Raw genomic sequence first — 27684 nt, forward strand, 5'->3', positions numbered from 1 at the left:
CTCGAAATTCCCAGTATGGACATCATGGCAGAGGCTAAAGAGAGCATTGAAGAAGCATGGAACAGAGAGAGAGTGACCAAGCAAAACGACCAGACAGCAGCTGTGTTAACAAAGTTGACTCTCTAGTTTTGGATCAGCTCATTTCCTCTGAGGAAACTAAACTAGCTAAACCCTATAGGTTGATGTTAGCGAATTTGCTAGGTAACGGACATCGGTTCTGGTAATACGTGATCAGTTATGTCGGTTCTGTCTAGTTCAGAAGGTTATCTTGCAACCTAAGAGTTACTTTGTGTAGGATTCAAGTTTAAGGTTTAAATTAGTTGACCAGCTGTTCTTGGTATGTTAGCATCCCCCAGCATCCCCTATAGGTTACGATCAACTGTTAGCAGCATATCTCAGCACTCCAATAAAAACCATGCATCTGCATTGATGTGTACATTTGTATTTTTTCTCATTATTTGAACTCTGTAGTTGCTTTGTACACTGTGTGATTACGTCTGGATGAATGGACCAATAGAAATGCTCCAAAATGCCTCAGAATTAAACATTTTTACATTGACTCCCATTGAAAGTTATATAAAGCTGTTACAAGGTTTTCATTGGACAGCAACAATATTAGTGAACAGTCCTGTAATTTTACTCTACCCTGTTGTTTCACTTCCGAAGTTTCCCAGCTCTATATCTTTAGTTTGTCAACAAATGCATGTGTACAGCTGTCCATGCCAGGGGCATGCTTTGTATTGGTGTCAGTGGTGTAAAAGTGATTTACACTCCACAACTGCAGGGGGAGGAAACAGCAAAAACACCAGTTTTTGCTCATTCCCGCCCAGGCAAGGGGCATGTAACCAAGTATAAGAAGAGAAATGAAGCCTGATACCAAGCTTTACTCTGTTGAGCTTTTACTGTTTATGCAATAACCTAAGAATTTACATTAATGGCAAGCTTCTTACTGAAGCCCCTAAACTGAAGGTATGGTCAGTCAATCAGAACACAGTCTCTCCAGAAAGTTTATTACATAATACGTAAAAACAGTTTAAATGTAGCAGCTAAAAACACACTTTTCATAACCGTTACTCTGTCCTGATTACACTCATCACAATAACCTCTCTGAATCACTCAAATGCCACATCATTATGGATTATGGTGATGTAAAAAAAAAAAAAAGATACAGCTGTAGGCTGATTAAGGACCATTCTAATTAGCTGAACAAATGACTTTGAACAGAAATACCCAAACAACACTGAAACCTTCTACCAGGTTAACCAAGCAAGAACAATAGCTGTGATGTCCGGCTTCAAATGCACTGAACAACATGATCTGAAAAGGTCCCACGTGGATCAAAGGGTGAGTTTATTATCCGTGTGATCATAAAGCGGCCTGTGGAGAGCTCCTCTACGGCCGCCATAAAAGTCTTCAGTCGTCCAGAGGGACATCAAGGCCAAGATTGAACAACAGCACAAACTAATCAAGGGTCATTACGATGTTCAAGAGGAAGAAATAATATAATAATAAAATAATCAAGTGAGCCAACAGGTCACTGTAATGACAAAATACAGCTTATTGGACAGTCAAATACTGCAGTGCGAGTCTACGCTTAACAATGCTTTATGGTACTTTTACATGGTACTTTGAACATCAAGTTCACTGAGTGGTTTAATGAAGCCTGCTTGTGAAAAAAAGGTTATTAATGTGTCCAGAGTCCTCCGTCTGATTAATTAGCCATTCGCACCGAGGCCCGCAGTGCTCTTGGCCAATCACAGGGTCTGCACCAGCACAGGGAAGAGCAGGGATAAGTGTTCAGCTCCTCGGATTGGCAGCTTGTGTGTGGTGTAGTAATGGATGACTTCAGGGATGGTGCTGAACGGTGGGCTGTTCTGGCCCAGGATGTACTTGCCGTCCTTCGACTGGCTGAACTTCATGTGCATGAAGCCCTGGCAGCTTCTGAGGAGCAGAAGAAGAGATTTCCAAAGATTAACCCATTTTCCCCAGCACTTTTATACAGTGCTGTGCAAAAGTCTTGGGAAAAAAGCAAACTGTTAACAACCATTTACCTGGGTAATGAGTGTGTTTTACACCTGAGTATTCAAACACTAACAATAATAACAAAAATAACAACAACAGTAAGCAATTAAAAAAAAGATATTGTTAGCCATATTGTGAAGCAGTAACACAGGGTTGGTTCTAGCTTCCTCCTTGAATAATACTGGGTCGCCAAAAGGGGAGGTTTGAAAATGGCTAAAAAAAAGGTAACACACTGACAAACTACATGTCCAAATGTTTGTGCATTACTTTAAGTTGTATCCATTGCTGACACAGATGTGCAAATGCTTACACACACAGCTCATCTAGTCCCTGTAGAGAAGAAGTACTGCTAATGGAACAGGGCACTCTAGAGCAGATAATCATGAATTATTGGATGCGGCAGGTGTGGGCTTTTGTAGCTTAAGCCCCCCAGCATTGAGCTGTGGAGCATTGGAACTGTATTCTCTGGAATGATGGATGGTGCTCCATCCAGTACTTTTGGGCTGAGCTGGGTTGGTGATCATTCAACATCCTGACCTCAATAATGCTCTTGTCGCTGAACGCAATCAAATCCTCACAGCAAAAGCAGGACAAACTCTAACAGCTGACTGAGGCAACATGCATAAACGTGTCACTGTGCACATCTCAATTAATTAATGAGGCTTATAATGTGAACGTAGCCCAAAAGACACGCTAAAGGTCTTCCCAGGCAGGACCAGGATCTAAACGGACAATGAATGAGCATTCCGCATCACTGGTCTGAGAAGCAAATGAAATGAAGCAAATTGGGACAAAAGGACCAAATACATGAAATGCTAGAGCTAGGCTACACCTCCCCTTTAAGAGAGCCCAGTTTACACCTCTGGATTTCTAATTATAGAAACAGTGCCTGAGAGGTGAGCTGTAATTGGCTGCTTACAGTCAGTCATTAAAGTACAGTATGTGAGAACCATAACAGCGATAAGGAGGGAAAATTCCTGTCACAACTGACAAGCACCTATTCCCAACCACACAGGCGCTAAAGATTTTTATGGAAACATTTTTTGACCCACTTTAATACTGCACTTCATGCTCCATTAGGAAAATTGCTTTTCCATCTTGTGCTTTTTACATTTTTTAACATCATAAAATGTCATAAAGTGAAAACATTTTGGGTCGTGTGTTCAAGGACACTGAACGCTCCCCAGTAATTCATTTGGATTTCGGCCTTCCCGTCACAGTAGCTGTAGAAGCAGACTCCTTGTAGGAGCAGAGCTGCCATCACTCTGGTTTCTGTCAACGCTCCAGCATGGCAAAAGAAAAAGCACCCCATCATCAGTCATCTCTGTTGCAGGCTGACCAGGCTGGCCCTGTAACCTGACTACTTGCAAAGTTTACACTGTGCTTGAAAAGCATCTGTGAATGAACACAGTGTGCATAAGCATATTGTTTTCAGGTCTTAAGAGTGTGGGTGATTGTGTGTGGCCTGCAGAAGGCCATTCATATTCATTAGCACAAGGGCAAGGAGGCTCGTGTGAAGTGGAGAATGATTCACCTGCCTGATTACAGCTCAGGGGAGAAAAACAAGGAGGGAGGAAAGGAGGGGCACTGGAGTAAAAAGATATGGATCGAGGCTGTAATTAGAGGGAGAGATTTGACCAGATAAGCACCTTCACACAAGCTGATGGAGTATTGGGAGAAACATCAGCATGGAAATGAAGGTTGAGGGGGAAAGCATTGCATTGTGCGATGGGGGGGGGGGGGGGGGGGTCCTAGCTACTGGGTCAGACTTGAAAAGGACTTCAAATTGTGGTAAAAATTGGCTGCTTCTTTGCTGGACCGTGCTGACCACGGAGGGCTACGCTACAGTACATGACACCTACATATACAAATACTGGTAAAGTGAAACCCAATACCAAACACTGCTCACAGAAACATGGTAGGTGAACACACGACTACAACAACTGGTATTTCTAGCTTTATCTTTTAGAACTAAACTGATTAGTCAACAACTGTTCAACAATAGGAATAATCAACTAGGAAATTCCTCACATGCTGCAACCCTGGGGTAAACGGTCACTCCAGTCACATTTGGGCGTTGACTGTTTGTCCCCAATTTCATCATTGCTAGTTCCCGCCCTCTAACTAGGTCTCTTCCTATCGAACAATGCTACAAGCACTAGGAAGGCAAACGATATATAAAGACATATAAAGCACCACCATCTTTCCAAACTGCTGCTTACACAGCATCACTGCACAGCCTTAACACGCTGGAAGAAAAGTGCCAACAGTAAATTCTAACAGACACCTGAACTGGCTAGCTCACACTGACTGATGGGGGAGAGGGAGGGCCATCCTACCCACCCGGGGAGAGCAAGGTCAGTTTATGCTCTCACACTCCTGGCCTCATACAGCTGTGACATAATCAAAGGTTGCTTTTTTTTTGCCCCCACCCACAATATCAGCAGAACATGTGCCCTCTTAGCATGTTTATAAAAGCCTTGTTCAGGAGTTGATAACAAGGGTGTGGAAGACAGAGAAGAAAGTAGCCAATCAGAGACATTTCTGCTTTCTATGCTGCCGCGGCAACCCACATGGGCATCAACATTCAAAGGGTCGCCACCCAGCGATAGCGACAGGGGGTCGATAACGAGTGTGTGAAGGTGGGGCTAAGCAAAGCGTTGGCAGAGTGGGCAGCAACCAATCAGAGGATTTTCAGTTTCATACACTGCTACAGCAACTAGTGGGAGTGTCAACATTTGGAAGGTCGCCGCCCACCATTACATAATAGACGGAAAAATTCTCTCTATGTCATCATCAATTGAGGGAGTTACAGATGCAGCAGAATTAAATTCTCAACCTCTAGGGGGCGCACTAGCCAAGTTTATAACAGTAAAAGGGTCATTCATCAGCATAAAACGGTCATTGTTGGACAAATGACTAATTTTTTCAAATGCTACAAGGAGTGTGTTTGTGAAAATGTATGAGGGGTGTAAAATTGATTAGGTCTCTCCTGTTGTAACCATAGTAACTACAACACCAGCTAGCTAGCACTCCTCCAGTATAGAAAAATAACAAAAGTAGCCTCTCTCTGAAAATAAATGGGGGTGCGCGCTTGGAGTGTGTACTTGTCATTTAGCAAAGCTCTTTAATGAGCATAATATTTGGGTATAATGACGATGAGGTCAGAGCTTGACTGTGTACCACACGTGTGTTTAAAAAGGAATGGTCATTATACTGCACCTGAGAGAGAGGGAGTACTCAGAGTGGCTGGTCTCACTGTTCCTCACCAGATAACTGCACTCCTTACACAATGTCAACAAAGACTCTGCATCCGAACGGGACAGAGCTCCATGATACCACCTGAAAAAAACACACACACACACACACACACACACACACACACACACACACACACACACACACACACACACACACACACACACACACACACACACACACTTCCTTATTCTGACACTCTTCAAATGGAAGCTCAAAGAGACTCTTTGCATGAACACCCACAGTAAGAGGACAATAATGCGTCCTCCACAGCTGACGAAGCGCCTGCTGCAGTCCAGACACACTCCAGCGGCCTGTCTAATGGCATAACCATACACGCACCGCACCAATAAATCATTTACACAGTCACACTCTCCTAAAACACATCATGCTGAGCTGGGCTTCCCAAGAGAACGGTACAGCACAAAGCAGATGAGAACATCAAGTCATTTCCCAAAAATGCCCCATTTGCCATTTTCAACTTTCATCACCTCAGACTGCCCAGAGTACACACTTTTAGAATATACTGTACTGAATGTGACCGTCGGGCTAAAGGCTAACACTGTAGAATTACTCACACTTGTTTCTCCAGGGGCAGGGTGGGGTCCACACGCTCCCCTACCAAGGAGTGCGGTTCACTGGGCTTTCTGAGCTTCATGTTGCCTGCAATAAGGGGACTTCTGGAGGAACGCAGGCGATCTGGAGAAGGGGAGGAGCGCTCCCAATCTGCACCCTCAAACTGCACTGTGGATGGATAGTACATACAGTCAGAAACCGTGCAAAATCACTTTTTATGCAAGTACCTTAATTGTTAAAGAATCTATATTTAAACGTGTTGCATTCAGCTGTGATTTTATGTAACAATAATAACCATTTTTTCTTTCTACCTATCTTCATCTATATATTTACACCTTCATATATATATATATATATATATGAAGGTGTAAATATATAGATGAAGATATATATATATATATATATATATATATACACACACACACACACACATACAGTTTAGCTTTATATACTATTCATCCATCTACCTACATCTATGTACATCTCTATTTATACATCCATCTACACGTACTTCCAAATATCTACATCTACCTACATGTACATCTCTAGCAATCTGTGCATCTAAACAAAAAGCTGCATCTTGGAATATGACTGACTACAATCTTTTACATTGAGCTCCACTGTTACTTTTTTCCTTATCCTGTAAAATCTGCCATATGAGGTTTTTGCGTGACCGTGACATTTATATTTAGATGGATGTTTTTGACACTCACACTAAAGCCAAAAAATGACAATCTTTAAACATTTAAGCAGCACAGGGAGGTATTCTACAGGGAGGGCAGTGTAGGAGCACAGAGTAGAAGTGACCTAAAGCAGGAAGAAGGTGGGATTCTGGGAAAAGGAATCTTTTACTGCAGGAGTCATGCTGTGGTTGTGATTCGGCAAGCAGGACATATGCAGGACAGTAGGAGGGGGCAGCAGGGGTCAGAGGTCAGGAGGGGTCAGAGGTCAGGAGGGGTCACCTTGCTCGCCCACAGAGGTCTCCTCCTCCAGCTGGCCTACTGGAGGAGGCCAGGGCAGTTCGGCCAGCTCCTTCAAATCTGACCCTGACGGGGTCACCACCCGGAGAGTACAGATGTGAGCAAGAGAGAAAGAGAGAGATAGAGCGTGAGAGTTATTAGAAGTAAAGGAAAGGGAGACAGACAGAGAGAAGAGAAAAGGAGGAGACGTGATGAGAGATGGAAAGGAAGAACGATAAAGACAGGAGGCCAATGATGCTTCGGGGACAATCAGCAGCATCAGCAGACACACCTGACAATAATAAACTGAGAAACAAAATGCAGCGTGTGCTTACTACCATTTAAATCCTGCAAAACACACACACACACACACACACACACACACACACACACACACACACACACACACACACACACACACACACCATCAGTGCATCATTGTAATGCACAGGGGCACATCTCACACTTAAACAGGATTACATGAAGAGATGAAGGAGGGTGGTGGGGGGTGTATATGTGTGTGCGCGCTCTCACATGTGTGACAGCTTTATGAGAGACCACCAGCCACAACGCCCTCATTCCCTCTTTCTAAAGGAGTGCTTGAACACAAGAAAGAAACAGACAGCCTCATACATCTCCTGCTTGTCTGTTTAATTATTGAAGCGAGAGACCAGCAGACACACACGCACACACACTTCACTCTGCTCTAGGTGCAATATTGATGTCTGGAGGCTCACAATGGCCACATGTGGACAGGCACAGCAGGCCGGATCAGAGGATTACCCCCTGTGTCCAACCTGTAAACATACATCCACCCACACCTGCAGCTTCAGAGCAGACTGCTTTGAACCACTAAAAATCTGATAAAAAATGAATGCTGATATGCAAATACGGATACAGATATTAGATATGTAATACATCCAATATTCCTCAACATAAATGCATGCATGAAATTATATCCATTTACTCCATTTAAACACACGTTTGTAACTTTATGTTCCATATTATACATCATTGTCAGACAGGAAACTGATGCACGGGGTGGAAAACAGAGCTCTAGGATTTAGTTTAAGAAAAATCACGAAAACTAAAAAAATATTATTATATTCTTGTTATTGATGTAGTGGATATATGAACCGCCACTCACTGGCAAATATGTGGAAATGCACCGTCCTGCTGCACCACACTGACTGACCACAATGACATCAACCAGCAGGACCAAGTGAGCAACAAAACAGCAGCTGCAGAAAAGGCAGGGTGTGTGTTTATTAGAAGAATTCTATAACCGACACTTGTAGGCTTTCTCAACTGTCTCGGTCTTTGTGTGTGTGTGTGTGTGTGTGTGTGTGTGTGTGTGAACACAACATACACAAAAGCAGTAGTTGTACATGGAGGTTGCTAAGCAGCCATGGTATGGTGTCCAGTTCCAGTCCCCATTAACACCTTCCAGTGTCTCTCTAACCATACACACACACACACACACACACATTCTCTCCTCACCTGCCAGCTCCTGTAATGCTGACAAAGGGCAGCACATCAGTCTGTGTTAGTTACTGACCGGAAAACCACACACACACACACACACACACACACACACACACACACACACACACACACACACACACACACACACACACACTTTTTGCAATGCATGCAACACACACAGCTCTACAAAAGACTGTACTTGAGCTACAGTGAAACACATATAGACAGATAACCTGTAGCTATGGTGCTGTACACTACTGAAAGGAACACACGTCTCTCAGGATGACAATCAAACGGACTGCACTGCTGCTATTCTGAGACATAATCATCAGGTCAGTGCAGTCGCTCTCACCACATCTCTCTTTTGCCGTTTTGCTTCCTACCATGTCTTATTATCTTCAGACTACTGGAACGGACTAGTCCAAAATCTGAGGAGACATGTTAAGTCCTTACCCTCCCAATGTCGGGTGTATTGCTAGAGCTCGGGGGAGTTACGAATGGGTGGGTAAATAGGCAGTACCAAATTGAGAAAATAATTAGAACCTAAATAAATAAATAAATAAATAAATAAATGTTAATGCCTAATTTGCATATTTAAACAAAACATATGAAAAAGGTCAAAAAAGAACTGTTTCAAATGTAAGCGATCCCTGAGGAAAGTCTTAGTGCAAGCTTGATTAGTTAAAATTGTACCCTCTTCACCTGTAGTGCCTTGCCTTAATTAGGCACAATACGTGTACTGCTAAAACTGTAAGCACACACACAGCAATTAGGCAGAAGTCCAGCATGGCTTCTGCGGCTGGTGGTGGTGTTGGTGTTGTTTAGAGGGGAAACAACAAACACAGCTCTCTAAAAGCTTCTGATGATGCTGTAAGAATGAATGGTGCAGAGGAACGCTGCTATACCCGTCCTGCCCTCATTTCATTACAGACCATCGTTTTTAATCAGTGTTTCATCTCTGCCGTTTATCCCTCAGAAAACTCCCTCCTTCTCCCTCTCCTCCTAAAGTGAGACATTAGTCCTCCTTCACCTCCCCGTCACTTGTCCCCAGTGTGTGCCTGCAAGAGATGGAATTGCCAGAGACATGCCTTTTCATTAATGTCAGAGAGAGAGCGCGAGAGAGAGCGCGAGAGTAGGGCTAGTCTTCTTTCCCTATGGGCTTATATCTAGCAGCCTGACAGTCCAGCACACACCAATCCACCGATCGCTTTATTTCACTCATAGCAAGACGCGCACACACACACACACACACACACACACACACACACACGTGAAAAATGTGAGAAAGTTAAGACACCCCATGAAAACCTGACATATATATATATATATATATATATATATATATATATATATATATATATATATATATATTAGCATCTGCACATTTGATCTTCATTTAAACAACATTGCGAGATTGAGTTAATATAACTGAACACACAACTAAAGAAATGATTTTAAAAATATACTTTTCCTGTGAGGAAAAAGTTAGAACACCCTCCACATGTATTACTACTTCAAAAGCCTAAAATTAGAATCAGGTGCAGCACATCAGCTGCAGATGATTAGAAGATCATTAGAGGGGGATTCTGATGGAGCCAGTCTTATTTAAACCTCAGACATTCAGTTTGGTTTGCTCTTGATTGGTAAAGTGAGTGTTATTACCAGGGTGAGATCCAAAGAGCTTTCCGGGATCTTCAGAAAGAAGATTGGAGATGTAGAGGAGTCTGGGAAGGGATTTAAAAAGATCTCAGAACACTTAGAAAGCAGTCGTTCCCCTGTCCGCTAAATCATTTTCGAGTGGAACAACTGCAGACATGGCCAGGTCAGGCCATCCTAGCACATTCAGTCCAACAGCAGCCCACAAAATGAGTTAAGAAGCAATTCTAAAATGTCATCACACAACCTACAGGTAAGCTCTCACCACAGCATCTACTATCAGAAAGAGACCAACAGGTTTAGAGATGTGCAAGGAGGAAACGACATAATCAGAACAAGACTAAGACCAATTTTTTTTTAAAAGAAAACACCTAGACCAAGACCAGGACATCCGGAACAATGTGCTTTGGACAAATTAATCCAACGTTAAACAGAGGAGATGTTTGGTGTAAACCAGAAAAAGCATTTGAGGAAAAGAAACCATATCAACTGTGAAACATAGAGGTGGAAACATCATGGTTTGGGGCTGCTTTTCTGCAGTCGGGTCTGGAGAGCTCAATACATCAATAAATCACCTGGCTTTCTGGAAAAGCATTAGGGCTATAGCAACTCATCGACTGAGTCACTCTAAATCTCCAGTCTTCTTCCAGACTTCCAGACTTGTAGACGTCCCGTGTGATTCACTGCGATTAGTTTCTTCCCCATTTCATTTCAGATCTTTGTGATAATCAGCATTAAGCGTAATGTTGATGCTGATGACTGGCTGTTTCAGTGTGGGTTGGTGATATACACATTAAATTAACAAAAGTATTGGGACACCTACAGGAGCTTTTATGACATCCCATTCTAAATTCATAGGCATTAATGTGGAGTTGGAACCCTCTTTGCAGCTTTAACAGCAGGTTTGAAACTGCAGTTACTGAGTCAGCAAAGCATTGGTGACTCTTATGCACTCTGCCACCCTACTCTGTAACATCATGGCGAGTATTTTACACCCCGTGGTTGAGCGGCTGTGGTTCCTACATGCTTCCACTTCTCAATAATACAACTCACAGTTGATGGTGGAACATCTAGGAGGGAGGAAGGTCACCAACTGATTTTTTTTTAGCAGCGGTATCCTATTCCAGTACCACGCTGGAGTTCAGGGAGTTATTTTGACCCACTCATTCTTTCGCTAGTGTGTGTAAAGGCAGGCTGCATGGCTAGGTGCTTGTTTTTATACACCTGTGGAAATAGGACTGAATGAAACACTTGATATAAATGATTAAGAGGTGTCCAAATACTTTTGTCCATAAGTATGAGCCTAAGGATTATCAAAAGAAAAGCAGCGTAAAGATGTTCAATATAAGGTAGATATGATTAATCGATTATATTTTATCAAAATTATTATTATATATTTTTGCAGCGCTGTTGGTGATAGAGAAATGCTAAAACAGAGAAAATCTGCCTTGTCTGAGCAGATTCAGACATAATGACAAAGCGTGCACAATGTCTAGATCTCTCTCGGCCCCTTTCTTTCTCTCTCACACACCCTCACCCACACCCACATCCCTTCCCAGTCTCTCTGTAATCAGCTCTGATTAGTGTGTAGAGGGGTGTGATGTGTAGGTGAAGAAAGGAGAGGTACAGAGGGAGGAGGGATGGTGAAGAGGGAGTGTGTGTGAGTGTGTGTGTGTGTGTGTGTAAGGGGAGTCAACAGATGAAGCTGCCCCCCTCAGCACCCTGCAGTGGTTTATCAGACAAAGTGTGTCAGCTCTGCAGAGTGAGGGTAAGAGCAAGCGAGACAGACAGACAGACAGACACAGATGAAAAAATAAATACATACACACAATTTGTATGTCCAAAAGTATCCAGACACCAATTAAGCTTACTGTAGGGTATTAACAGCTATAACCTCCGTAGAAAAGCATTGCCATTCAAATGATAATGATAAAACTACAAGACGTCTACACTTAAACATTTGAATGGTTCTTCATAGAGCCTAAGGTCACCATGCCCAGCATTGGGCTGTGAAACAGTCAAACTGTGTTCTCTGGGGTGACGGATTTCCACTCAGTAACTTTGGGTTGAGCTAGAGTGGCATTTGAGATCCAGAGCCAGTTGTCCAGTACCTGACCTTAGGAATGGTCTTGTGGCAGAATGCAATCAAACCCTCTTAGAAATGTTCTAACATCTACTGTAAAGTTTGCCCAAAGGAGAAGGTTTTATACTGGATTTGGGAAGGAACATCAGAGGAACCTTTGGAGATGTAGATGTAGAAGTGTAGAGAAACAGACACAAATACACTATATGGACAAAAGTATTGGGACATCTGCTCATGCTTTGTTGATGAGAGTTGATCCAGCTTTATTGGAGGAACTGTCTCTACTGTCCATGAAAGGCTCTCTACTACTTTTGGAGCATTGCTGTAAGGATTTGATTGCGTTCTGCGACAAGCATGTTCGTGAGGTCAAGATGTTGGATGATCACCACCACACCTCATGCTCAACTCCCTAGCAACAGCATCATTCCAGAGAATCACAGTATCACTGCTCCGCAGCTCAATGCTGGGGGTCTTCATACCCCTCCAGCATGGTGCCAACAGGTTTTGGCTTATCTGCTCCAGAGAGTCCTAATATATTGGCAGTACTTATTTTCGAGGACTAGACAAGCTGTGTGTGCACTTGCACATCTTTCAGCAATGGGTACAAATTAAAGTAGCTGAATGCATTCATTAGAGTATCCACAAATATTTGGACATATAGTGCAGACGGAGAGATATCTGGATATAATGAACAAACACACACACACACACACGAACAAACACACACACACACACACACACACACACACACACACACACACACACACACACACACACACACACACACACACACACCAATTTGTGTCTTTTCTGCACATGCGTGCACACACAATATCTCTCTGCCACAGAGGACGTCATTAATTCTCTTCTCCCTGTGTGTGTGTCTGTGTATTTGGGGGGGGGTCAGCCCTGTAAAAGCAGCCCTTTAGCCCTCCCTCCATCACTCCCCCAGCGGGGTCACAGCAGATATGCTGCACTATTAGTTGCTGTCAGGGTCTAAAACAGCCTAATGCAGCCTAACACACAGAAATACATTATTGGAGAGTCCCCATAAAGCATGAATCCATTCAAATGCTAGTTAGAGAATTCAGAGCTAGAACACAGATAAACACAGTAAAGCCCTGAACAGAACATCATCTCTGCAGCTGTTCGAAACCCAGCCCCCAACCTGGGCACTTGATTAGGAGAGTGTGAGGCTGTAAATTAGCAGAAGAGCCAGCAACACTCCTGTAAACCAGCACATCTCTAACATCTCGCTCAACTGATCAATCTCACTCCATCTCTGCCAGCCTCTTCCTGGTAATACTGCGGCTAATGTAATTCTGGCGTGCTTTAAGGCTGTTGGAGTACTGATGAGAAGTGGCTGAAGTAAGGGGAACAGAGCAAACATGTTGTTTTATTCATTATCGCTGTATTTTGCTCTAACCCAAGCTGTATCTGAAAGCTTGGCACTGAACCACACAAACAACAGCTCCCTACTGCCTACATTCAGTATCTAGTACATACTTTAAAATTAATTGCTTCAAATGGTTCTTTGACCAATGCCATAGAATAACCACTCTTGTAAGAGATGTGTAAAAGACTGGGGTTAAGAACTTTCACATCAAGTAAAGGATCTTTAAACCTTTGGACAGTACACAGTGGTTGAAGACTGATTAAATGTTATAATGTAGACCCAAACTTCACAAGTGCGAGTTCCACCTGGAAACCTTAACCCCCTAAAACCCTTCAAACTCTGTATGTAAGCCCACACATCTTAATGCCATAATTTACATTAGTTTCAAAGGCCCTAAAATGGAACCCTGTGGGACAAAATCAGGTGAGTTAAAAGGCTATGCTACAGTTTTCACTTTGAATTATTGAACTAAATCATTAACCTAGGGTTTAAGGGGTTAGCTGTAAGCTATTGTTGAGCGAATAGATTTACAGGGAATTGTGGGAAATGTAGTGGATTTACAAGTAAATCAATGGTTGTTCTCTCGTCTTTCACTTAAATTCTGGCCTTTTTCCAGCTTGTTTTAACTTATGAAATCATGGTGGATCGGATGAGGGTGGTGTCTTTGTGTTGTTGGACAGTTGTTCTCTCATTGGGGGTCATTTTCTGGTGAGTGGGCCACATTTTGGCCAAAAACAAAAACATATGTACTCTTCATACCTGCAAAAGCCTTTGAGATGTGGTCCTTCTTCCACTCCCAGGGCTGGTCATATTCGTCTGCTGGCCTCTCGTCGTCCTGTGGGAGCCTGCCTTCTCTGCCCTCTTCAGCCGGCTCTGTGGGACCGGAGCCCTGCTCCTCGTACGGAGTGTCATACAGTTGAACTTCCCCTCTGCCCCGGCCTCCAGCTCGCCTCTGCAGCTCTGAGACAAAACATTTATCACATAAGACATCACTGCTGTTTGTCAAACCAGTCCTTAGGGTCTACCAGATAAACCACAATATTTCACTGACCAAGTCATTAAGAACACTGAATACCTGTGGGGGGGGGGGAGGGGGGGGGGGGGGGGGGTGAGGGTCAAGGTTAGAGGAAAAACATGGGGGTCCTCTGGGCTAAGGAACCCTGATTATAGAACGTACTGGTACTAGAGTTTGATAATTGTGTGTTAATCGGGGCTCTGAATGGTGCTTTGGGAAATCAAGGCATTGCCATGATTCAACAAAATAATACACTGCAGTCTTTAACCATGCCACACTGAGAGGTCATCATTGTGTTTTTCATATATTCATTATATATTCATATAAGGCATCTAACAACCAAAATAATTAAGCTAGATAATCACAATAAGGTTTTTACAGCCGGATCACACAGTAAGCACTTGACTGTTGACTGATAAGTTTTTTTCTGATCTGAAAAATTATGGGGAAATGATTAAGGGAACACTGGTTTAGTCTTTGGTTTAAAGTTTGACGAAAAAACACATTGGAGTTTGGACTTTTATATTTGCATGAAAGTTCATTAAACCAGAACATTTTTAAACAAAATATTCATCTGTATGGTCTATGGAGTTTTTGACAACTGAGAAATTCATAATCCACTAGAAATTATTCCACAATCAAAATAATCATTTGACAAAAAGAAAGGGTTCATAATCTAAAGCATAACATCATCTGCCAAACCTGGTGGAGGCACTGTTATGGCATGGGCATTTATGACTGCCAGTGGAATTGGGTCAATGGTGTTGAAAGAAGTAGCAGGATGAATTCTGAAGTGTATACAGCAATATGTTCCGCTCAGATTCAGTCAAATGCTGCAAACTGTTAGACCAGCATTTCACTGTAACCTGCCTAAAATCCTAAAAGCACACGTCCCGATTTCCTCCTTTCAAACCTATTGTGGTGGTGTACAGAGGCAAAAATGACAAAAGACCATGCTCAATTACTTATGGACCAGACTGTGTAAGATATGAGACTATGTTTTAAATGGGAAACATTGTTAAGTATTACGTTTAATTAACCACACATAATAACGTGATTGAGCATTAATCTTTGCATAATTATTTGAATAATACATTATATTAGATTTTGATGTAATTTATGTAGTTATGCATGCATGCATGAGTCATTTAAATGTGGAGATTTAAATGTAAATGTAAGATTTCTTACATTTAAATCAGGGAATAGGATTCGGTCAGTATTTAAAACAAATCAAATAAAAATAAAATAAATAAATAAATCTACACCAGCAAAACCGTACGCCCACAGCTCCAGGGCAAGCAGTGGCATTTATTCATTAGAATGGATGGAGACAGGTTGCGAGGAGAAAAACAAGACGTAACGTGAAATCGATATGTTTCCTGCATCGCCCAGCTGGGCTCCCTCGCCGGGCGACATTAATTATGAAAATGTGTGCTGAGGAGTGGCGGGGCACACATTTGAGGGGGAGACAAATTGTGTTTGCACAGCTTGGCAGAAGCTCAGGATTTCATATGGAGAGGCTTAACAAAGCCCTCTTGATGGCCATAGAGAGGAAGAAAGTAGGGGGACAAGAAGATTGGGAGAGATACAGGCATCAGCAACCCTGAGCCCCCATTTTAATATCTCATCCAACAAAACAGCCATTTTCTTTCCCAATTCTATTTCCATACCACTCAACAGCTGGGAGCCAATCATCCAAAGAAGAAAAAAAAAACCAAAGTGCTTTTCAACACTGATGAGGCTGATACAGATGCATTGCATCAATACAAAACACAACTCACATTAAACTGTGTGAGAATTCACAAGAGGAGAAGATGAAAGCTTTCTGTGTGGACCGCTAGCACTCAATCACAACAGATACAAACTGATAGTGTGAGAGTAACAAAAAAAAAGCATCAGTACAATACACTAACACCACAGAGAACAGGGTCTTTCAAGGGTGGGCAAAATGATTAGGGGCCCTATCTTACATTTCATTTAAATAGCAACGGGGCTGGCGAATATATCTACAACAATGGGCGTGGTGGTCTTGAAATGAGGTGTATTCAGGTCATATTTGGCATGTTGCTATCTTGGCAACTGAAAGTACAGGTGCTCCACTGACTGAAAACAACCTAGACAGACGTCAAGTCAGACGATCCTTACTATCTTGGCAGTGAATTGTGACAACACAGGAGCGTGCCTAACGCGTGCACACCCCTGCTTTGCGTCACTAAAATAGCAATCCGCCAAAGTCAGACCCCACCTGGCTCTTAAAAGGGAATGGTGAGTGGCACGCTGGTTGGCCCAAAACACATCCATGATTAATTTCGGACCACGCAAGGCGCACTTTTCCCGTCACTGCGATAGCAAGGACACACTGCCGCCCTAAATCAAGCTGCGTGGTGCTCGGTTGATGGCTCGCCAAATGTCTGCTAAAATAGGGCTTTAGTTGTTAGTTATCTTTACTGTTTACTTTTTTTTCCAAGGGCGAAATTGACTCAGTTTACACCCGTCCACTTCATATGACTAGTATCTGGATTGTATCCTGAGAAGATTTGAACTACATGCATTTACACTTTGTTAAACGTGTCCTCGATAAGAATGAAATCTGATTTAATATGCAATTTTGCTGGTTAAGTCTCAATTATTATGGGTGTTTCAGGTCGAACAACATGGGAATGTTTACACTCATATTTGTTTGTGGCTTCTTCTTATCCAGATACAGGTTAATCATTCAATCACAACATCTACTCAAGTAAAGAACACGCTCGGGCAGGTTTGTAGTCTTGACTTAAGAGATGTCTTCATTAAAGAAAATACAGAGGCTTTTCTTTAAGATGTGCCATCACTCAAGAACAAAGTGGCCAAATTAGACTTTGTAGCAGAGTGAATGTTGATGTGTATGGAGATGTACATTCTGGACCAAACATTCAATGCCTACATATATAGGGACTTAATAATGCATGAATAGCAAGACTGGAGAATTTAGAAGGAACTTACACCATTACATGAGAACATGGTGTACACTGTAGTCAATGATCTTGTATTTAACGTGAATTACAGTGCTTTGGAGTAATGATTAATAACAGCATTATAAACAGAACAATGTCAGTCACTTTTGTTGTTGATAGGAAGTCACAACAGGTCATTTGCAGATACCTAATCCATAAGCTTCTGTCTGTGCATTCACCCTCATCTGAAGATGTGATTACTGGAATAAGATACAAAACAAGTTCATAAAAAAAAAAAATCAAGTGTTGTTTGAGTAGCATGATAGCAATAACAACAATAATAACCTTACTAATTGCTTATGCATGTGTTATAAAGCCCTGATCATCGCAGTCCTGCAAATATGTATCTCAATTTTCTTCAATTTGACATCATTTGAATCTGCCAGCTGTTTGTTGTTTTTTTTTTTCATTTATTTCATGATAAATGGACCAATAGAAATGCTCCAAAATGAAAAAAAAAATCCAACACTACACTACATCCAACCCAAATAAATTTTAAATATATCAATCACAAAAAACAGATCCATAAAAAATGGCTTCTTGAATTAAGAGGTTATATTTTTGCTATATTGTCCACCCTCCGTGCCTCTAGTAACTGTAGTTACAGTTCTAGCCTGTGGCAAAACACCTCAAGATCGGAATTTTTAGACAGAGAAGATAAATTGCCATGGAGGCGATGCTGGCGAGGCGACAGCAAGGAAAGGCCAGGCGAAGGAAGGAGGAAAATAAATAAATAAATGTGAAGGCTCGCGAACAGGGGCAAGACAAACTTTAACCTTCAAATGTCTCTCTTGTGGTGGGCTCCCCAGCTGTCTCCATAGCGACAGAGGAGGCCTCAGGGGGACAGACCCTAAGGTGAGGGGGAGGGGGAGGCAGCATGTTGACGTTAAGAGCCTCCGACAGGAGAGAAGGAGCCGAGACATTCCACTCTACCTCAGCGCTGACACTTATTAACAGATAAAGAGTATCCACGCAGGGATGGAATCAGAGTGCAGACGTTAACTAGTGAGAAGGGGCTTCAGGTGAGGGTGAAGGCACAGGCAGAAGCTCAAGGATTAAAAAGGGAAAAAAAGGGAATATCCAAATCCTGCTTAATTCACTGAACCCTAGGTTTATTATTCAGTTAGTAATCCTAATGTAGAAACTAGAATTATTTCCTTACCATTTGCTTTAGCATATTTTGTGGAGTCCTGCAGGGTTCGGTTTTAGGGCCTATGAAACTTATGTTAATTATGACAATAGTGTAGTTATAAGAGTGAAGTGTGGGCGTATATACAGGGTCTAAGGAGGTTAAAGCAACAGTTAAGCAACAGATCTCATTTACATAACTCAGCAATCAGCAATCACCAGTACACTATATGGACAAAAGTGTTGGAATGCCTGCTCATTTATTGTTTCTTCTGAAATCAATGGTATTAAAAAAGATCCAGCTTTTGTTAAGAGTAACTGTCTCTAGAATAGATTTTGAAGCACTGAAGATGTTGGGTGATCCCTACCACACCTCATCACCAACTCACCCCAAACATATTAGATGGGGCACCACTCTAGCTCAATGCTGGGGGGATTTATACCCCTCTAGCCCACACCTGGTTTTAGGCATGGTGCCAGTAAGTTCATGTTGATCTGCTCCAGAGAGTCCTATTCTTTTGGCAGTACTTCTTTACAGGGACTAGAAACTTACAAAGTAGCTGAATGCATTAACTAGGAGTGTCCACAAACATTTGCACATGTAGTGTATATCCTGTGTCAAGTGGTTTGCTTCTTTAATTTCACACTGGAGATCATCTAACTAACAAGTAATTAGCATGTATTCATGTGGCTAAATCATTACACACTTGCCTGAAGCCAAGTTGTCAAGTAGTCAAGTAATCTCAAATACACATGCTTATGTATGCGAATTCCCATGCCAACTTTACTCATATTGTTGTCTACTTTAAATGCTAAAACAGAAAACACCTCAAACATATTACCAAGGTCTCAGAGGTCAGTTTGTATATCCTTATACAGCAGCAGCTTGCTAAGTGCGTTGTGGAAAACTCACTGGTGATTGAAGTGACCCTTAACTCCACTCCAATCTACAAGCAAACACTCCAGTGGGACACTTCCACTGGGACCCTTGTAGTAATTAATGGAGCATATCAATTAGATTAGACATTAATTATCCCAGCTCGGTTCTTCAGTGAGATTCTGACAGCAGGTCTCTGGATAGAATAAATGCATTTGATTTGAGGTCTGTCAGCGTAGCCATCTCTAGAGCTCTCCTCAAGGAAGGCAAGTATTTCCAGTTACAATCCAACACCTAGTTTATCTCATCAGATCCTTCAATAACATAAGTCAGCTGATCAGTGAGCTGCTGGTGGAACTGAACAAATTAACAGTGTCTGGAGTTCACAGAAAAGTCAGCAACCAAACTGCTTCTTTGTCTAGGGGCACATTTTATCCCCCTTGAAAAAATCTAACTACTAACTAACATACTTTGTGTGTCTTTCTGATGGTAGTGATGCTGTACTTCGCCATTAACTGTGGTGTGAGCTAGCCTTACGTCCACTGATGATATTTTAGGGCTGTTGGAGACTTCGTCATGCATCGTGTGGTCTGCTCTCGGGTTGAACTTGCTAGGACGGCTTGCCCTTTTCATAGAGGCAGTTCCACTTGAAAATTGTTTTGCGGACAGCGGAACGGCCGATTTCTAAATGCACCCCCTCCCCTCTCTTTCTGAAGGAATGTGGGGTGTCCTAATCTTTTCCTTACAAAACAATCTGCATTTGTATTATTGGTATTTTAAATATGATGACATTTCCTCAGTTGTGCATGTTTAGTTCCATTACCTCCATCCCCCAATACTGTTCCAATAAAGCTCAAACGTCCAGATGTTTACATATGTTAAGGACAAAGGTTTTTATGGGGTGTCCATTTTCTTTTCACATGACCGTATAGTTACATAGTTTTTGTGCAGGCATGACCTTTGCTTGGTACTGTATATTGTATCATTACAGTAGGCTCATTCATTGCTGTAGTGTAAGTGGACCAGGTTTGGATAGAGACCGAGAATTTTCCTGACTGGAGAAAACTCAAGCAAGGACGAAAACACACTCACAGTCACTCAGTGTCTCTCACTCGTTCGCTCACTCTCTCTCTCTCTCTCTCTCTCTCACTGTCACAGACCCCCTAGGGGCATGGCAGATCACCCTACAATGAATGAGTAGATCTCAGAACAAATGAGAAACTTCCTGCAGCCTCCAGCCTCATTCTGAGACACTCAATGAATGCCCTTATTAAGTGCAGTAGTTTAATGGACGTTTGGTTGGTAGTCAGAGATAATAATAATAATAATAATAAAAATAATAAACTAAAAAAAAAATAATAATAATAAGAAGAAGAAGAAGAAGAATATTGGTATTATTATTATCATAGATTTTGTTTTTGTGCTCTTGCATCCCCGACTCACAACACCACCTTGGCCTTATAACAGTGTGTAAAAGGCACAGCCTTCAGCACGGTTCATGTGAATTTCCTGTGCAAACACACCTGATTCAACTCAACAGTCAGTTACCAGGATAAGGATATGTGTTTGAGCAGGGGAGACACCAAACTGTGATGGACTGCAGCCCTCTAGGCCTCCAGAACTGGACACCTCCACCATAAAGTCAAAACCTGTGTGACATCCATCAACAGCATCTTGTGATAAGCTCCAGCAAACAGCAGCTCAAAAGGAAGCTTAAAAAAAAGCGAGAACATTCCACTGACCATTGAGAACCCTCTGAGCTTCATATGGTTCCATGTAGCCATTGTTCTCCGGGGTGGGGGGGCCCTGGCGGTTTTCCGGCTGTGAATCCTGGCGAGCATCGAAGGGATCAGAGTAGTCTGTGTCACCAATTGCTGGGGCTGATGGGACCACCTGAAACATGCAAGACAGTAGTGAGATGAGATGAGAAGAGAAGAAGGAACTAAGAACCTAAAAGTAATCCAGATGCAGTTTATAAACACAGCATCTGCTCACACAGATGTCAAGGCTATCAGTAGAGAGTTTGTCTCTCATTTCTAGAAGTCTCTATTCTTTCAAAAGACTGCCTTCTATATACACCTCCATCTATCAGAGGGCACTGGGTATGGTGGCTTTAGGACTCATGGCTCCTCCAGAGCATCCCATTACACTGGTAGTTCTTTTCTATGGTGATTAAACAAGCTGTGCATGTACAGCTAAATGCCTGTATCAGTAATGGGAGCACTGTAAAGCAGCTGCCCTTACAAAAAAACAGGAGTGTCTGGTAAACTTATAACTTGGACAAAAAAAGTATTTTAAATATATATTAAGCTCATTCTTGAAGAAAATTGCCATCCTTACAGAATATAAGAATATTCTAGAAAAATGAGCTCATTGTATTTTCCTTAAATATTAAATATTCAAATATTCCTTTTCATCCTTACAATATTTATCTTATATAATGTATGGGTGTTAAAGACATGTGATCCACAGAATGTTCAGTAACACTTGTAACATGAAACCTACATAAGCCCTTCATGAAAACAGACATAGACGGACAGTACATAAGTGTTTTGTTGATGTCCTGCAAAATCCTTGTATGTCTATTTTTGATATTTTTACTTTATGTAACTGGTAACTAATATGGGCCAATAGAAATGCTCCAAAATTACTTAATTAGATGTTAGAATTAAATGTTTTTACACTGATTTTATTAAACATTACGAAGTTTTCTTTTTTTTTGTTCTACTGTAAAGTTGCCATTTTGGAGACACAAGGTTTTTGTGTGACAGATACAATAAAAATAGACCTTCTCCAATAAGTGTCAGTTGTTATAAAAGCTGCTTTTGTCTGTATGTCTTTGTTTTGTCAGGGCAAGTTTATATGCCAGTCATCACAAAAAGGCTTGCAGTGTAGCTTGAGGTGGATAAAATGACAATATTTATCAATATGCTTTCCTGCACATGCTGTGGACACAGTCAGCACTTCAGGAACACAGACAGACAGCTTGCTTTGTTACAAAAGACAGCCGTTTTTGGCTCTACTACTGTATTTGTTCTCTGGAATAGTGGTGGTGCACCATCCAATGCTTTTGGGATGAGGTAGGGTGGTCATCTCCAAACATCCTAACCTCATGAAAGCTCTTTTTGCTGAATGCTTTTAAATCCTCACAGCAATGCTCCAGCATCTAGTAGGAAGTTTTATTATTCCCTGGATAATAGAGACAGTTACTTCAACAAAAGCAGGAAAAACTAATTGAATACCCTTGATTTCAGACAAAACGATGAATGAGCAGGTGTCCCAATACTTTTGTCCATAGTGTAGTTAAAGCTTTAATAGGTTTACTGCACTCCAGCAATAAATTGTCTGTGAGTGAGACCAACACACATTCTCGCCCATGAGGCAGAAGGAGCCCGGTGGAAAGTGTTGATGAGAGTGTTAGAGGAGCATTTGTCTTTCAGCACAGTCGCAGCGAGTGTGTCCGCCGTCAGCTGGCACCCTGACAAGTACAAAGGCAGCCATATGGTCTCCCAAACGAGCGCATTGAGCTACAGGTTCAGAGAAGCCAGCATTCAGAATGCTGTCCCATCGCCGTGAACGTGCAACAACCTTCCACTGCCGAACAATGACACAATGGAAAAACCCAATCTGGCCCGGTTTAACCAATTGTTGCTAACTGTTCCAGTAAAATTTGAATCACAGGGTGCCTCTGTTCAATAGTGTTCAACGAGACCTATGAGTAAAACTACTCAGGCTTAGCTCACATGCCAAACATTAAGCATTTATGCAAATTGATGAGCCCACACACTACATTTCAGACCTAATGCACTGAAGGAGCTCATTTAGAGCACAAATCAAATAGATGGCATCACATTTGACCGCACCACTGACCACACTATGCCCCGAGCCAAGCTAATCAGCTCACCCATCATGGCCAGTGATTAGTGTGTGCAGTGAATCAATGCATCCGTTTAAAGCACCTGCAGTCAGGCCAGCTCTGAACTGTGCAGATGTGCGTGTGTGTGAGTGCCATTGTGCCAATGTGCGTGGCTATTGTGCCTGCGCCTTGTGTCTGATCACAGGAGAAACAATAGAGACCTTTTAGGCTCTTCCGAGGACTCACAATGGGACCCCTCTGCATGCTTAAGCAAACTCAATCTATTATTCATGTGCCCCAGCCCACCGTACATCAGAGGGCTCCGACACCTCTGTCTCAGTTCAAAAGGGTCAAAATCCATGCAGGGATTACAAATGGATTAGCTTACACCAAGCATTGCTGAGCATTGTAATTCAAGCCTTTCAGATGTTTCTCTACCAGCCAAAACACTGCCACCTAACTAAAGCACAACAGACTGTCTAATCTGAAGTAGTTCATGGTAGGGGCAGGAGGTAAAGCAGGATCATATTGTTATGTCAAATCATTGCAGGATGATGTGTTTTCCTGAGCATATGATGTGCATCAATGTTACTGACATTAAAGAAGACGACTGCATGTTTTATTAATAGAGACTTTTAGAGGCTGTGCCCTGTTGTCTGGAGAGTGTTGAGAGTCCAAGAGAGCAAGGCTGGTCATTAGTGACTGGATGCAAAAATAAATGTTTGCAATACAGATACTGAAATCCTTATTACTGCCCTTTCAAATACTAAACTTTAAAATTATGTGCTTTTATTTTTTCTCAAATCATCTAAAAGTAGGTCTTCATGCTTAAACACAGCGAGTGTGAGCCGTGTCAGGCTAGATTTAAAACAAGTTAATTAAATTTGATCCAATCCAATACATTAATTAAATGAATCCAATCCAATCTAGCATTTTGTGCAGACATAAGCCTGATACTGGTACTCACTACTAGCAATACGGCATCACTAACTGGATACAAGAGTGTATAAATCAATACAATTCTTATTGCATTCTCATCTGCACCAACCACTTGGACCACCAATCCCACCCACATTCACACTTACCTATATACATATGCGATATAAATCTGAGTCCTCTAAGCTACAAATGCCAAACACCTCTTAGTCGAACACCAGCTCATTTTATTTCAGACCTAATTTCATACAGCAACATTAGCAAAAATCAGCCAATGAAAGAGCAGGACCACCACACAAAGCAGGACTCCCAACAAAATAAAAATCAAAGTAGCTCCATATCCAACCAAATAGGCTTGTAAAAAGGGAAGAAATCTCTAAAATGTCACCCCCTGTGTTCCAACTCATTAAACTAGAGAAACTCGAAATATCTATGTAGAGGTGGGTGATATGCTGAAAATATTATATCACTATATTTACAGACATTTTCCAATACACAATATCATAATACACATACTCACCAACAAAATGCATACTGCTCATATACTTTCCCATACTTAATCCAGTGACTTTAATTCCAATTGTGCTGCACTTGTTTAATTTAATACCATACGATAAAACATTGTTATATTGCCCACCCCTATATCCTGTGTGCACCTTGATCAGGTTTTCAAGTATTGGAATATTACACTAAGCAGTCTATGATTACAGTTCACACTTACTGGCTCTGACGACTCCTCCAAGGACACGGAGCTCAGGAGAATCTTGGTCCGGCCCAGGTCCTGCGAGTCCACCTTAATGAGCCGATGCTTCGGCGACACCACCTTCATATCCAAACCACTGTTCTTCAGCATAGAGCCAAGTCCCGCAAGCGGGGACTCTGTTCCTGACCCGCTGTCATTCCTGCTTTTGTTTTCAAAGTCCTCATATGGATCTTCAAAGTCCAGGTTCTTCTGGACACGATAAGCTTTGAGTATCTCACTCTCGGTGTAGTCTGGCTTCGGTGGCTGAGGAGGCATTCGCTTGCTCCCAAAACTCAAATAGTCCTTCAGCCACTTCGCCATTGTGGCTTCTTTGGAAAAGAAGATCAACTCCACGCAAGCACAAACCAGGAATCAATAACAAATAAAAAATGCAAAAATAAAAAAACAGCAGTTTTACCACAGTCACAACCAAACTGTAGAGTGCAGTCAAACCTCAAACCTACAAGAAACAGCCAGGTCTAATGAGAGTCTTAAAATGAAAGACATGTTTCAGTCCAAATACATGGCCAGTAAAGACTGTAATCCTTGGGGAACGTCTGAATGGAGAAGACACATGTGAACTATGTGTGTTCACCACGGAAGCGGAGTCAGGGCATCTATTCACCACCTCCTGCAACAGTGAGAAATAAACGAGTGAATGAGGATACAATGTATTTAATCCTTTTTAGTGCTATAGGAATTACCCTTTGATAGAATAGTAGGAAAATTTCAACTGGATGTATACTGGATTTACTGGATTCCTATGGTAAATTGCTAATATTGTAGTAATTCTATAAATGACCTTAACTAGTATAGAACATAAAATGATCAATTTGATGAAAATCATATTTTTTACCATACCAAACCGGTTCTATGGTTTGTAAAAATAGAGAATCTAAAGTACTATATACACACAACTACAGTATTATACACTCAGCAACAAATGGTTCAATACAGTCCTCAAAAAAGGTTATAAAGCTTGTACCAGCACAGGACATACTGTACAATATACGTCTACAGAATCAGGCACATTCCATAAAAAAGGGTTCTGTAAAGTCCTCAAAAAGGGTTCTAAAGCTTGTATATCCTCTTTCTGGTACACCACCATATAGAAGTACATCATTAAAACCCACTCAGCAAAAAATAGGTTCTGTATAGTCCTCAAAAAAGGTTATAAAGCTTGTACCAGCACAGGATAAACAGCACCATACAGCAAAAAGGGGTTCCATACAGTTCTCAAAAATATCAGCCCAGGATATATACACACAGTCCTATATACCACTACAGCACAATACACCAAGCAAGAAAATGGGTTCTAGATAGTCCTTTAAAAAAGGTTTTAAAGCTTGTACCAGCATGGATATACTGTACCATACAGATAATACAGCATTATACACACTCAGCAAAGAAAGGTTATGTACAGTCCTCAAAAACAAAAAGTAAAGATGTAAAGTACAAGATAATGCTACATTCCCTCAAGAATCATATAAAACATTATTCCATATATCAAAAAATGTTCTACAGGGTTTTGATTTGTAAAAAAAAAAAAAAAAAAAGGAAAACACTTTTGGGTTCTATACTTTCCTTTTTAATGAATTTCTAAAGAACCCTGTACAACAGATTCCCCCTCATGCTCTCAAAAGTGAGGAACTGTGTGTGTAGTTCTGTGTGAGCACTGCTCTTACTAAAGAACCCTGGACAAACCATGTTTAACAGAGTAAAGAAGAAGCACCTAAACGAGCACAGTTCCTCTCTCTCAGCTTTCTTAGGCTAAAGAACAACTTGAAGGACCACGTTAAGGGTGTAGATGTTCTAAAATGGACTACACGAGTCATACTGTATTGATTATATACAGTTATATATAAATATATATATATAAAATGTACTATACTGTTTACCACAATGGGACCAACTAAGAACCAGATCTTCACTTCATCTCACCAGTGTTGAAAACAGCCTGTGAAATAGACACAGCTGAATAGTGTCTGATTGCTAATCGTGCCTGTGATGAAGGTCTAAGCCCCCCTGTAGCCTCTCTGTGCCAGTGAGAGCTGGTCTGAACTACAGGGGACTGGGAGAAAGTGCCTGACACCAGTGTTACAGAGCTGATCCAGTGCCAGCAGCTAACTGAGCTCCAAACAAGCGAACACGAACTTCTAAAACACCGAAGTTTAAGGAGAAAGACCCCCAGGGTGGACTAACCTACTCACAACTGGACACTGAGCTGCTTCACTCCCTTCAAAGTCCTTCAAACCCTGCCCAGCACAGCGACTCGCTCACCTTCTCCACGCTCATCTCTGCGCTGCATCTGTGACAAAGCCTCCTCTCACTGACCAACTTCTAAACACAAGCCCAGCAGCAGAAACACAGCCAGCCTGTCCCTCACCTGAGTTCACATCCACACTGCAGTCCGAGTCCAGGTGGGAGGTTGTTGGGTTTTTTTTTTTTTTTCAGCTTAATCGAGGCAAAACGCTTTTTTGGGGGCAGATACCAGTCCGGCTGCTGCACCGCAGACAGCAGCGCGAGAGAGAGCGAGAGAGAGCACGAGCGAGCACGAGCGCGCGCGCGTGAGAGTGTGTTTCAGCTCCTCTGGAAGAGCGAGTGGAGCTTAAATGAGCGAGTAGAGAGAGTGAGGAGAGAGGGAGCACTTAAAGGGGAGGACAGCCAGCGGCGGCTTGTTTTTGTTCAGCCGGTATTTATTA

The 27684-nt window shown here is 41.9% G+C and overlaps 1 protein-coding gene across 3 annotated transcripts; it reads right to left on the reverse strand.

The window, feature by feature from the left end:
* Positions 1-993: 993 nt before the first annotated feature.
* Positions 994-27566, reverse strand: shdb (Src homology 2 domain containing transforming protein D, b). 3 transcript variants are annotated; one of them, XM_072660663.1, is made up of 8 exons: positions 27369-27566; positions 24962-25613; positions 21191-21341; positions 14195-14395; positions 6819-6902; positions 5859-6024; positions 5245-5364; positions 994-1941 (listed from the first exon to the last, which is right to left on the reverse strand). In XM_072660663.1, the coding sequence occupies exons 2-8, from the start codon at positions 25301-25303 to the stop codon at positions 1755-1757; spliced, it is 1251 nt and encodes a 416-aa protein (XP_072516764.1). In that variant the 5' UTR covers positions 25304-25613; positions 27369-27566; the 3' UTR covers positions 994-1754. The 3 variants fall into 3 exon arrangements, with proteins under 3 accessions (XP_072516764.1, XP_072516765.1, XP_072516766.1); XM_072660664.1 differs by lacking the exon at positions 27369-27566 and adding an exon at positions 27263-27354; XM_072660665.1 differs by lacking the exon at positions 6819-6902.
* Between the last annotated feature and the right edge of the window lie 118 nt (positions 27567-27684).

This window comes from Salminus brasiliensis, chromosome 17, assembly GCF_030463535.1.
Source record: "Salminus brasiliensis chromosome 17, fSalBra1.hap2, whole genome shotgun sequence".
Classification (NCBI taxonomy): Eukaryota; Metazoa; Chordata; class Actinopteri; order Characiformes; family Bryconidae; genus Salminus; species Salminus brasiliensis.